Source organism: Bos indicus x Bos taurus, chromosome X (genome assembly GCF_003369695.1).
Source record: "Bos indicus x Bos taurus breed Angus x Brahman F1 hybrid chromosome X, Bos_hybrid_MaternalHap_v2.0, whole genome shotgun sequence".
Lineage (NCBI taxonomy): Eukaryota > Metazoa > Chordata > Mammalia > Artiodactyla > Bovidae > Bos > Bos indicus x Bos taurus.
In genome coordinates, this window is record NC_040105.1 from 48,619,997 (window position 1) to 48,632,364 (window position 12,368).

Consider the following 12,368-nt stretch of genomic DNA (forward strand, 5'->3'; position numbering starts at 1 on the left):
CAGACGACATTTCCCTGCCCCATATCTGTATCTGTTACTTGGCATAAAGAGACATCCTGGATGGGCCTGAGTTCATGCCTAATCAGAGCATGTTTAGTCTCACTTCAAGTCTTCCCCTATTCTCACTTGGTGCTGTGCATCAGTATAAATTCATATGCTTGGTGATTTTTGGTGCCCTCTGCTAGTCTCTGAAGACATCAGCTGGTATCCTGGGAAGTGCACTGGGATAGGAGTCTGGATGGACAACTTCTAGCTCTATGTTGACATGACTTTATCAATTCGGAGTTTGGTGGTGAGTGCTAGATAGAATTCTAAATTCAAGTGTCTGCCTCTCCTGTGTTTCCTCTCACATCCTGTGCTAACTCCCCCAGAGCACTCGCTCCATGGTGTAGCCACCATCAGATTTCTCTGAGGTTTCTCTCCAGTAGGTTGTGGGCTCCTTGAGATAAGGGGCCATCTTCTTCCTTGTGATGCGATTCCTAGTGCCTGGCACAGTGTCTGGCACAGGAAGGCACTCAAATATTCTCTGAGTGAAGGATCTCTACTGTTTCTGTGTGAATGGATTTGGATATATAGCCATAATGAGTGATTGAATACTCAATCTCCTAATACATTAGGTTAGCTTTTCATGTGGTGTAAAATGCCTCCGGATGTAAATGAGAAAAGTATTTGGATCTTGCTACTTATAATCCAGTGTCCTTAATCTGTAACACGAGGTTTTAAAGACTTCTGTTGGTTTCAAGTATCTATGGCTCATTTTCCCCACCTCCAAACCCAACTCCTGCCTCCCATCCATCAACTCCACCACATGTTCAAGTAAAGACCAGGATAGGAATGACACTCCCAAGCAGAGCTTCTCTGCTTCAAGGGATTTAGGTGGGCTGAACTGCACCTGCTCAGCCTTCCAGGAATCTTCTATAGGCCCCCTGGAAGAACTCAACCAGGAAGCACAGATGAAGACTATGGACTACAGGCTTCTATTCAGCTCCAGGGATGCTTCCTTGCTGACAACAAAAATTACACTTGTTTCCTTTTTTTTTTTTTTTTGTCCTTTCAGGTTCACCCTGACAGATTTATAGAGATATCATCTAAGTTTAAGTTATACAATATGATAATATTCATACAGGTGTCTGTTGGAAAACCTTTCCCGGAATAAGATTAAGGAACACAGCCTTCCCCTCACATAATTAGCATTTCCTTGTTATTGTCATGGTGAGAACATTAATGATCTACTCTCATAGAGAGTTTCAAGTATACAAGACAGTACTGTTAACAATTGTCTCCATGCTGTACCTTAGGTCCTGATAACTTACTCATCTTACAACTCAACGTTTGTACCCTTGGATGAGCATCTCCACATTGTCCACCACCCCCAGCCCCTCATGCCCATTTTCGTTTGTATCCTTCAATGGTATTAGAACGAGTCCCTTAAAAAAAAAAAAGGTAAAATAAAATTCGAAAAAGGCAAATTATGCTTCCAGAGAGCCACAGTTTTACTGCTCATGGTGTTTTGCTCAGTTAAAACACAGAGTACTAGCGAAGGAGTAAATGTGGGTAGTTAGGCCCCACCCTCCCAACTTATTGCTCTAATTCCAGGGCAGGGGAAGAGGATGGAAATGACCGAGATGAGGATACATCTTTCTTCATGCATTTTTCCCCTTTAGAACACCCTGAGATGTTCAACTTGTTAAGTCCAGAATTAGTCTTAAATTCATGACTTGTAAAGAGATCAATATGTATGACCTTTGCTAAAACTCATTCTGAAAGTAAATCAATCAATAAATAAAGACTGTAAGCACTGTCAATACATTTTTTGGGCTAGTAGGCTTTAAAAAAATTCAGAGAACAATGATAAGAGTTAAACGCAACATGAAATGTTTTATTGTGAAAATACCAGCCAGGTGAGCAATGTGACATCATCCCCAGTTTCAGATAATCTTTTTTTTTTTCTTTTTGGTTAAAAATAAGTCAGAGTTTTTTTTTAACATTACTTCACGTAATTCACCTGGGGATGCAGAATAATAGGTGTGGTCCTGGTCAGACCATTAAAGATATAAGTTCAGAAGTGTGTGTTTCTGTGTGTGTGTATGTGTGTGTAGGGAAACTACCAAGGCAGATGGTATGAGGGAATTTGAATTACATAAATCTTGTAATTTATCTTCTCACCTTGCTTAAAGGGCATTTATCTTTTTCAGGGCCCAAATCTAACAATCTGTGTGCATGTTTGGACTGAGATCCTTAAGGGGACATCACCCGTAGCCCAGCCAGGGAGTCCCTGGGAGCCAGCTGAGCTGTGACTAGGCCCGGGCAGCAGAGGGCGCATCCATGACCGAGGGGTTCTCCTCCTCAGGGGCATCGTTCTTCTTGGCCACAGCGACAGAAGCAGGTGTTTCAATGGGGCTCTTCCTGAACTTGCCCTCTCGGTTGGAATTCTGTCCCTGGGTGCCAGGTACTTGTTGTGGGCAGCGGTGCGGGTTTTTGGGATGGCAGGATCCATAGCGTGGAGGGTGCCTCTGTGGCAGATTGCTGCTGACTTCGTGCCCACTCTTGCTGTGCTCTGTCTCCAGCTCCTGTGAGATGCCTGGTGAGTGTCTTGGATCAGGAGTGGTGGTGCCTCGGCCCCTAGGGCGACTCAGCAGGTAGCTGGGGCCCCGACCCTGCTGAGGACGCCCCTCCTGCCTTGCGGTGGGGGCGGACCCAGGCTGCAGGTCGGACCGGGGGCCGCTGGTGGTAGCCAGGATCGATGGGTGGCGGGTCACAGATGGGGCCCTGCGGGAGGGCGGGAAATGCCTCAGTCGTTGGCCTTGGGAGTGGCCAGGCAGAGGGCGTCTGAGGCCCTGGGCCGTGGTGAAGCCTTCACCGCTGCCCTAGCGTTCATCAGCATCACCTTCTGTGCTCTTGGGACCTCACGGTGGTGGCACATGGCTGTGGATTTTGAAGTCCTGGCAGATGCTGGTGCGGTGGGCAGTGTAGCGGCTTCCCTTCAGTGGCGCCCCGGCTGGCCCAGTCACGTTTGCAGCCTCGGTGCCCCACTCACCCTGCACCACGTCAAACTCCACCATCTCGCCGTCGTCCACACTGCCTCGGTACGTGCAGGGGTTTTTCCCGGTGATGGCCGTATGGTGAACAAACACATCTTCCTGGGTATCCTGCCTGCTGATGAAGCCGTACCCTTTCTTCTCCTTAAACCACACGACAGTGCCTAAGACCCTCTTAGAGATGACCTTCTTAGGCACCTTTCCCTTGGCGACCCCGGTGGTGGCCTTGGGGATCCCATCCCCTCTGAGGTGGCTTGTGTCTAGGGCTAGGTTCTGGTCTCCACCTCCCAAGGATGCCAGGGGTTTCCACGTGGCGTGAGAGCAGAAGGAAGCGGCCAAGTCCGTGAGGGTGGCCTCTCCCACCTCACTCATCAGGTCGTCCTTGCTCTCCTTCGTCCAAGAATCAGAGGGACATTTGTCCTTCTGGGGTTGTGGTTGCAAGGGTGGGAGGGGGCTCAGGCGGGAGGCAGGAGCCTCTCTCTTTGGGAGGTTTGTGGGTTAGGGCCAAGGGCTCTCTGGATTTAGTCCGAGAGTCTTGGAGAGGCCTGTGGCATCTCCTGGAACAACAGGCACGCGGACCGTCCAAACGATGGCTGCCATGGTGCTGGTGAGCTCTCGAGGGGTGGGGGCGGGGTGGGTTCCGGAAGTAGCTTGAGCTAGGGGGGAAGTGGGGCGGGGCAAATACCCTTTGCCCCAGCCTCGCGCCACCACGTCATAGTACCTCCTGCTTCCGAGTGGAGATGGAGACACACTTGAAGCTCTAGGAAACGGCTGTGAGTACCCTCTTGCTTGTTTGAGTGGATGTGAGGAGTAGACCCACGTTCCACCCCTCTTCCTTGGTTGGGGAGATTCACATCCTTCTAAGGACATTTGCTCAATATTCTCTCACAAATCTCTGGCTCTCTTCTGACCCCTGGGGAGCCCATTGTGCGGGTCAGGCATTTTGTGTCACTTGTGGCAAGATGACAACTGCGTGGTTTGAAGACCCAATCAAAGAAACCTGCTATGGGTTTTGTCTGTTTGTTTTGTTTCCATTTCACTTCTGAAGGCTGCCAGGCCTAGAATGCTCGTGCTGAGAGGACCCTAAGGTAGCGCATGTTTATCCAGACTGGTGTTAAGATTGTGTTGACCTAAAACAAATAGACTGCCAGGGATTGCTCCACCAAAAATGAGTTTACTATAGATCAACAGAGAATTGCAGTTCAGGGTCTACAACCATAGTGAGCCATGCGCAAGCTTCCCTAAAAAGGAGAAGATAAGTCTTTGAAAGAATGGGGAGGTTAGGAAGGCTGCACTAAGCAAAGTGTCCATGGGAGACTGAGGCTTTGAAGTATGGTGGCTCTTCATTCGCTGAGCCCTGACAATCTCTATTTGGCTGAGCTCTTAGCACTCAGGAAGAGGAAGTCTTTGTTCTTCCTGCTGGGCTCTGCTGTCATGTCTGAGAGCCTTCCCTTCTGGCCTCCGAACTCCATCTTAATGGAAGTTTCTCTTTATTAATTTTTACCCTTCTCCCTTTGACTGAAATCTTTCTCTAAAAGCATCACTGGATCAAGAGTTAGATTTTTTTAAGTTTCAGCATCTTTCTACCAACCCCTGCCCACTTTCCCCCGCCCACTTCCCTTCCCCTCCTCCCCCTACCACCACGCCCCTCCCTGCTGATGCCCCCATGCCAGGAAAGACCTCTCCTGGGCATAGCATCCTTTGTTAGAGTGAAATCCAAGATTTTGGAAGCCTATTGAAGTCATTTTAGAGTAAGAAGGAGGGGCCCGAGGGAGAACTCTCAGGCACTTTTTCTCTAAAGTTCATGCTTTCAAGATCATAGACAATGGAGATCACCAGAAGCATTGTCCCCTCATCAGAGGTTTGGCAGACAAAGTTTCAAGAGACGACCCTCCAGCATCCTCCTGTCAATGGTCGTTCAACAGCTAGTTGCAGTTTTGGTGCTCTCTCAGGAAGAGAGGAGTACATGTCTTTCTACTCCACCTTCTTGAGAGAAAATCATGAGCTCTCTGTTCTTACCCAGGCTTGGGATGAGGGCATGGCAACCCACTCCAGTGTTCTTGCCTGGAGAATCCTGAGGATGGAGGAGCCAGGAGGCCTACTATCCATGGGGTCCCAAAGAGTCAGACACGACTGAAATGACTTATTAGGCACACAGGCTTGAACTTTCTGTTCTGTTCAGTCGCTAGGTTGTGTCTGCCTCTCTGCAGCCCCATGGACTCCAGCACACCAGGCTTTTCTGTCCATCACTTTGCTCAAGTTCATGTCCATTGAGTCACTGATGCTATCTAACTGTCTCATCCTCTGCCAGCCCCTTCTCCTTTTGTCTTCAATCTTTCTCAGCATCAGGGTCTTTTCACATCATTTGGCTAAAGTACCAGAGCTTTAGCTTCAGCATCAATCCTTCCCATGAATATTCAGTGTGTATTTCCTTTAAGATTGATTGGCTTGATCTCCTTGCAGCCCAGGGGACTCTCAAGTGTCTTCTTAAGTGCAAAACTGCTGCTACTGCTGCTGCTACTAAGTCACTTTAGTCATGTCCGACTCTCTGTGACCTGATAGATGGCAGCCCACCAGGCTCCCCCATCCCTGGGATTCTCCAGGCAAGAACACTGGAGTGGGTTGCCATTTCCTTCTCTAATACACGAAAGTGAAAAGTGAAAGTGTTGTCACTCAGTCCTGTCCAACCCTCAGCGACCCCATGGACTGCAGCCTTACTGGCTCCTCTGTCCATGGGATTTTCCAGGCAAGAATACTGGAGTGGGGTGCCATTGCCTTCTCCAAAGTGCAAAACAAACAATATTTAAATTTATAGTAGATATGCTTTCAAAGTAGCTCATAGCTTTGGAATGGTGTAGAAACAACACGACTTCCTAACTGCCAAGGGAAGCAAAATTTAAGATGGCTTTTGTTCACGGATTAGTGGATGCAATCCTTACTGAGGCATTCTAAACTTGATGCTCTGGAAGCTAAGGCAAATCAAATCACCTTGCTGATACTTCCCCAAGGAATGCTGCTCTTAAAGTAACCGACAGTAGCCAAACCTCTGTCATGGTGCACAGGGATATTTCCCCAAATTATAACTTGGGAAAACTGGCTAGAGGGGCCTGACACTTAGCCTCAGAGAAGGGAAAGCAAGACTGGAGGGTTAAACAACTGTTGGTTTGATTAAAAGGGAAAGATCCGAGTCAGACCAAATAGCAGCACAGGTTTACTGGAGACTAAAATTCCCCCTTGGAGCCACTGTAACTTGCATTAAACTACTACTGACTGAGGGAATGATAGCATCTGTGAATCCCTATGGGTGGGGAAATACTAACAAGGGGCCAAAAAGTGCCTACCTCAGTGGATCTCAAGGTGTGAGGCCTGCTTAGCTTCGGAAAATACTGACAATCTCTTTCTCGAGAGGCAGCAAATGCGTTCTTTCAGCAATGAGTTAAAGTTGGTGTTGTATCCCAGCCTCCAGTATTTGGTGTTTTCATTTGGGGGAGTGGGGAGGGAGGGAGCAGTTCTAATAGGTGTGTGTTCTTGTTGCTCAGTCGCTAAATCATATCCAACTCTTTGTGACCCCATGGAGTGCAGCATGCCAGGCTTCCCTGTCCTTCACTCTCTCCCAGAGCTTGCTCAGATTCCTCCCAACTGAATCGGTCATGCTATCAACCCATCTCATTCTCTGTCACCCTCTTCTCCTGTTGCCTTCAATCTTTCCCAGCATCAGGGTCTTTTCCAACAGGTGCGTGGTGCTACCCTATTCTTTTCATCTGTAGCTCCCTTACGGTGTATGATGTGTATCATGCTTGTGTCAACTTAGCTATTATTAGCTGTATATCTTCTTTGAAACCACTTGGCCCACTTGTCCAAAATACACCCCAGAGAAGACCAGCTGTACTCCTCCTGGACAGTTTAAACGGCTTCAGTGAAGCATTCAGGCACTGGAAATAGGATTCCTTACAACCTCCTTCACCCTGTGGATGTGTTTAAGTCATGGTCGGTCAGAATTTGATATTACTACACTACCTAATGTTAAATGGGCAAAAAAGGACTCTGTACTGGTCCCCAATTTATCACAGTTTTAAAACAGTAGTATCAATTTTTTAAATTAAGTAATTTACTTTAATTTGAGGGTAATTACTTTATAATATTGTGGTGGCTTTTGCCACACATCAATATGAATCAGCCATGGGTGCACATGTGTTCCTGCATCCTGAAACCCCATCTCACTTCCCTCCCCACCCCATCTGTCTGAGTTGTCCCAGAGCACTGGTTTTGAGTGCCCTGCTTCATACATCAAAATTGCACTGGTTATCTATTTTGCATATGGTATTATACATGTTTCAATGTGATTCTTTCAAATCATCCCACCCTCAACCTCTCCCACATAGTCCAAAAATTTGTTCTTTATATCTGTTTGTTTTTTGCAGCCTTGCATATAGGGTCGTCATTACAGTCTTTCTAAATTCCATATATATGCATTAATATACCATATTGGTGTTTCTCTTTCTGATGTTCTTCACTCTGTAATAGGCTCCAGTTTCATCCACCTCATTAGAAGTAATTCAAATGCATTATTTTTTATACCTGTGTAATATTCTATGGTGTATATGTACCACAATTTCCTTATCCATTCATCTGCCAGTGGACATCTAGGTTGCTTCCATGTCCTAGCTATTGTAAACAGTGCTGTGATGGACATTGGGGAACATGTGTCTCTTTCAATTCTGGTTTCCTCAGTGTGTATGCCCAGGAGTGGGATTGCTGGGTCATATGGCAGTTCTATTTCCACTTTTTTAAGGAGTTTCCACACTATTCTCTATAGTGGCTATGCCAGTTTGCATTCCTACCAACAGCGTAAGAGGGTTCCCTTTTCTCCACACCCTCTTCAGAATTTATTGTTTGTAGATGTTCAAATGGTGGCCATTCTGACCAATTTGAAAGAATAGCATTGAAACATGTACATTACCATATGTAAAATAGATGACTAGTGCGAGTTCGATGCATGAAGCAGGGCACCCAAAGCCAGTGTTCTGGGACAACATAAAGAGACAGGGTGGGGAGGGGGTGTGAGGGGATTCAGGATCAGGGAGACACATGTATACCCATGGCCGATTTATATTGATATATGGCAAAATATCATCAAAATATTGTAAACTAATTATACTCCAATTAATATAAATAAATGAATTTAAAAATAAAAGCAATTTAAGAATCTTTTTTTAATCACACAATGCCTATTCTACTTACTTGGAGCTTCAGCATCAGTCCTTCCAACGAATATTCAATATTGATTTCCTTTAGGATTGAATAGTTTGATCTCCTAACTCTCAAGAGACTTCTCCAACAGAACAAGATGCTACATCAGCTTTGGAGAAATTCTTATTATTTTATATCTGTGTAGTTGTATACCAAAAATGTCTATGTGTTATGTGATTGAATAGAGGTGTGTATTTAAGATTATGTATCTTTGAAAATGAATATCAGAAATACATAGAAAAATACATATGCACATAAATATGTATATGAATATAAAGGATTTCTGTACCCATATATATGTTTTGCATGAATTTTGTGTGTCTGAAAAAAATGTTAAGAATGTGTGGAAAATGAAGAGACATTCTAGCAGGGCAGCTGAGGGGTAGAGTTAGAGAGTCTGACGGGGTGAAGTTGGGAAGAACCTGCAGAGGAAAGGACTACCTATCATTTCCAGATATTTAAATTTGGAAGGAGAGGAGCCGCTTGGAGTGCCTCCAAGGCAAGGGATGATATATGGCAGAATAGGGTTGAGGATAAAAGGGGTCAAACTTCATTAACAAGAAACTAAGATCCCAGTCCTGAACAGAAAGAGGGAGGAAAATACAGCATCAATAGCACTGATGGAGGCATATGTCTCAGAGGGGGCCATCACCACCAACAAGGAGGCAGAATACAGCTCTGAAAACACCACTACCTCCTCACCTACCCGAGCCCCACCCTCTTGAATTAGCTCCTCCCTAAAGGATCCACCCATCCCAAGCACTCAACTCATCCCCTGCCTATCCTGCTTGCACACAGACTCACTGTAAAGGAAGCTGCGAGGTGTCCAATTTGCACACGTGAAGCCTGAGATCCCGGCGGTGGACGCCAGGAAAAGAAAGGCCATTGGTGGGCACCGGGACAGAGAAGGGGGTTGGGATGGATTCCTGCCAGAGATAAGGGGTGGAGCAGGCACCGGTGAGGCTAAGGTGGGAAGTGGGAGTGCAATGGTCAATAGGAAAGGGGCATAGCGTTAGGAAGCCGGCAAGATATTGAAGATGAGCTCAGGGAGCCAAGGGCACTGGGGGCCAAGAAAGCGAGTGGAGGTAGAAAGGGGGCATGTGAGTAGCAGACTACTGGGGCGTTCTGAGCAGGACCGACAGTGAGTGAGGGCATGTGGGTCAGGGCTGTGGAGGGATAGGAGTTCTGCAGGGGATTCAGAATGGGTGTCAGTGGCGGTGACAGAGGCTGAGGTCTCTGAACAAGGACGTAGGCTGCCCCCTCCTGCAGAGTTCCTAAACCTAGGCAGCACCACTGCTGCTGCCGCTGTCGCTGCCGCCTTTCACCACAGCCTCAGGGAACCTAGAAGGAAGAGCACTTTCAGGCACACAGCCAGGATTTCCAGCATTACTGCCAGGCTCATGGGGAAATTTTAGGCACTGGCGCGGGGCACATGGAGACGTCGCTGTCAGCAGAACTTCACCTTATGGCATATTCAATGTTTCTCTCTTATCTTCTCTCCTACTGCTGCAGACATGAAAACCCCCAACTCACAGGAGGCCGAAGGCCAGCAAACTAGGGCTGTTTCACGAAAAGCCACTGGATCTGCAAATATGATGAAGAAAAAAGCTTCGCAAAAGAAGCAGAGAGGCAGAACTTCGTCCCTGCCCTGCAGTAACATTGTGGGCTGCAGAATTTCACATGGATGGAAGGAAGGTGATGAACCCATCACTCAGTGGAAAGGAACTGTTCTGGATCAAGTGCCTATAAATCCTTGCCTTTATCTGATAAAATATGATGGAATTGACTGTGTATATGGACTGGAACTTAACAGAGATGAAAGAGTTTTGTCTCTTAAAATTCTTTCTGATAGGGTGACATCAACTCAAGTCAGTGATGCAAACCTTGCAAATACTATAATTGGTAAATCTGTGAAACATATGTTTGAGGATAAGCATGGTTCTAAGGATGAATGGAGAGGAATGGTCTTAGCCCAAGCACCGATCATGAAAGCCTGGTTTTATATTACCTATGAGAAAGATCCTGTCTTGTACACATACCAACTTCTAGATGATTATAAAGAAGGAGATCTCCATATCATAACAGAGTCCAATGAGTCCCCTCTCGCAGAAATGGAGCCAGGAGAAGTTGTATATGGTCTGATAGGTAAACATGTGGAATATACCAAAGAAGATGGCTCCAAACAGATCGGAATAGTCATTCACCAAATTGAAGCTAAACCCTCTGTGTGTTTCATCAAGTTTGATGATGATTTCCATATCTATGTCTATGATTTGATGAAAATGTCCTAACTGTCAGGGTAAACTTTGCCACATTTGTACAAACAAATGCATACTTTGTAGGCATGCAAGATAATGTTACTTTTCAGTGTATTGAAAGCTTTAGGGTCCATGTTGATTCAACATCTTTTCCATCATAACTATTGTCTTATTCTAACAAATAAAGATGTATGTGGTCATGAAATGCTGTGTAAGGAATTTTTCATGTTGAAAAGGTTGGGTGTGTTTAGTGGATGGAACATAAAAGGAAGGAGCAGCTGTAAAATTCAGGCTGTGAATAAATTGCACTACTATCATAATCAGACAAACAAAAATATTGTAAAGTAATTAGCCTCCAATTAAAATAAATAAATTTATATTTAAAAAAGAAAAGACGAATAAAAATGGAATAGGACTTAGCTGGTTTGGGCTAGGGAGAGGAGAGGAGAATGAACTAGAGATGGGCTGTGGGGGAAAGGAAAAGGGAAGGTGGCTGCTTAAGAAAGGATGTGGGAAGGGGCTGGGAATGGAGAGGCTCCTAAGGGGAGGGTGACCTAAGAGTGGGAGGCAGCCAACTGGAAGAGGGTGAAGAATAACAGGGAGAGTGAAATCTTGGGGCTAAGAGGAAAAACGGACAGGATAAATTGAGTAAAGAGGGACACAAAGATGTTTAGAAGAGGTCCAGAGCAAGGGAGAGAAAGAAAAGTTGGCAGAGATCAGGGGAGAGACTAAAGGGACACTCCAGAAGGGAAGGGACACTGAGGAAGGAGGAATTCTAAGAAGAAAGACTGACAGAGGGAGTGAGAATAGAGAAAAAAGGGTATGAGGTGTGGAGCCTATGAGAGATGGAAAGACCCAAGAAAACTAGGCCCTCTGGCAGTATCCAAGTTGCCCTCCCTAGCTCTGTGCACAAAGGATGTGGCAACAAACAAACCACATGGATTGGAGCTTCCCTAGAGGGGGATTTTGACAGGACAGTCTCAAAAGTTAAGCAGGAACCAAGCTGATGCTGGGAGGGATTGGGGGTAGGAGGAGAAGGGGACGACAGCGCATGAGATGGCTGGATGGCATCACTGATTGGATGGACGTGAGTCTCAGTGAACTCCGGGAGATGGTGATGGACAGGGAGGCCTGGCGTGCTGCGATTCATGGGGTTGCAAAGAGCCGGACACGACTGAGCAACTGATCTGATCTGATCTGATTTGAAGTTTATACTTAAAAGACTTGTATTATATCAGGGACATCATGCCACACCTGCTGAGCAGAGCCCAGCCCTCAGCTTAAACACACTGCATGGTGCTCCATAGCAGAGGGGCTGTGGGCAGTTTCCTCGTAGTTTCCAGAGGACCCAGGAGCAAGAAATCTCAGACCTGAAGTTCTTGGTTTACTTCCCCTACACTGAATAAACAATTTTTTCAGGAATGAGTTAGTGGAGTTCTCAGAACATAAGAGATGTGCCACCTTGCATTTGGAAAGCATTTTATCCAGAAAAATGGAAACTTGCTCGACCCAGATATTGCACTCATCTCACTGCTCTTCATCCTCCGGGGCTATGCCTTGTGTCCTTACAGAAGAGAAGCAACAAAGGATTGAGCTTAAGGTTTCTCTCCAGGGCATGGGGAATACTTGACTGCCCGTGCTTCTCTCAGCCCCTGCCTGAAACCACAGGTATCCCACCCCTGTCCCCCTGCCTGTGCTTCACCAGATGGAGGTCTGCTGCCTCCAGAAACCCCATTCTGGCAATATCCCAACAAAACCAGTGCCTACTGACCCTTCACAGTACCTCCTGACTAGTCTTGCCCACTTCAAGCACACAGGGAAC

The 12,368-nt window shown here is 46.3% G+C and overlaps 2 protein-coding genes across 3 annotated transcripts; one reads left to right on the top strand and one right to left on the bottom strand.

Annotated features, from left to right (window-relative positions):
• Positions 1-2,297: 2,297 nt before the first annotated feature.
• LOC113888036 (nuclease-sensitive element-binding protein 1-like) lies at positions 2,298-3,410 on the bottom strand. Its single transcript, XM_027535385.1, has 2 exons — positions 2,911-3,410; positions 2,298-2,769 (listed from the first exon to the last, which is right to left on the bottom strand). Exons 1-2 carry the CDS (start codon positions 3,408-3,410, stop codon positions 2,298-2,300), a joined length of 972 nt encoding a protein of 323 aa, XP_027391186.1.
• A 342-nt stretch (positions 3,411-3,752) lies between these two features.
• LOC113887758 (spindlin-2B-like) lies at positions 3,753-10,751 on the top strand. 2 transcript variants are annotated; one of them, XM_027534980.1, is made up of 3 exons: positions 3,753-3,811; positions 9,087-9,176; positions 9,801-10,751. In XM_027534980.1, exon 3 carries the CDS (start codon positions 9,803-9,805, stop codon positions 10,577-10,579), a length of 777 nt encoding a protein of 258 aa, XP_027390781.1. In that variant the 5' UTR covers positions 3,753-3,811; positions 9,087-9,176; positions 9,801-9,802; the 3' UTR covers positions 10,580-10,751. The 2 variants fall into 2 exon arrangements, with proteins under 2 accessions (XP_027390781.1, XP_027390782.1); XM_027534981.1 differs by lacking the exons at positions 3,753-3,811; positions 9,087-9,176 and having other exon boundaries at positions 9,803-10,027; positions 10,304-10,692.
• The last annotated feature ends 1,617 nt before the right edge of the window (positions 10,752-12,368 follow it).

Excerpts from the sequence above, each read along its gene's own strand:
- LOC113888036 (XM_027535385.1), bottom strand. The coding sequence starts at position 3,410 with ATGAGTGAGGTGGGAGAGGCCACCCTCACGGACTTGGCCGCTTCCTTC. Across the intron at positions 2,770-2,910 it reads CACAGCCATGTGCCACCACC|GGCCCCATCTGTGACCCGCC; the intron begins GTGAGGTCCCAA and ends GCCCTCCCGCAG.
- LOC113887758 (XM_027534980.1), top strand. The coding sequence starts at position 9,803 with ATGAAAACCCCCAACTCACAGGAGGCCGAAGGCCAGCAAACTAGGGCT.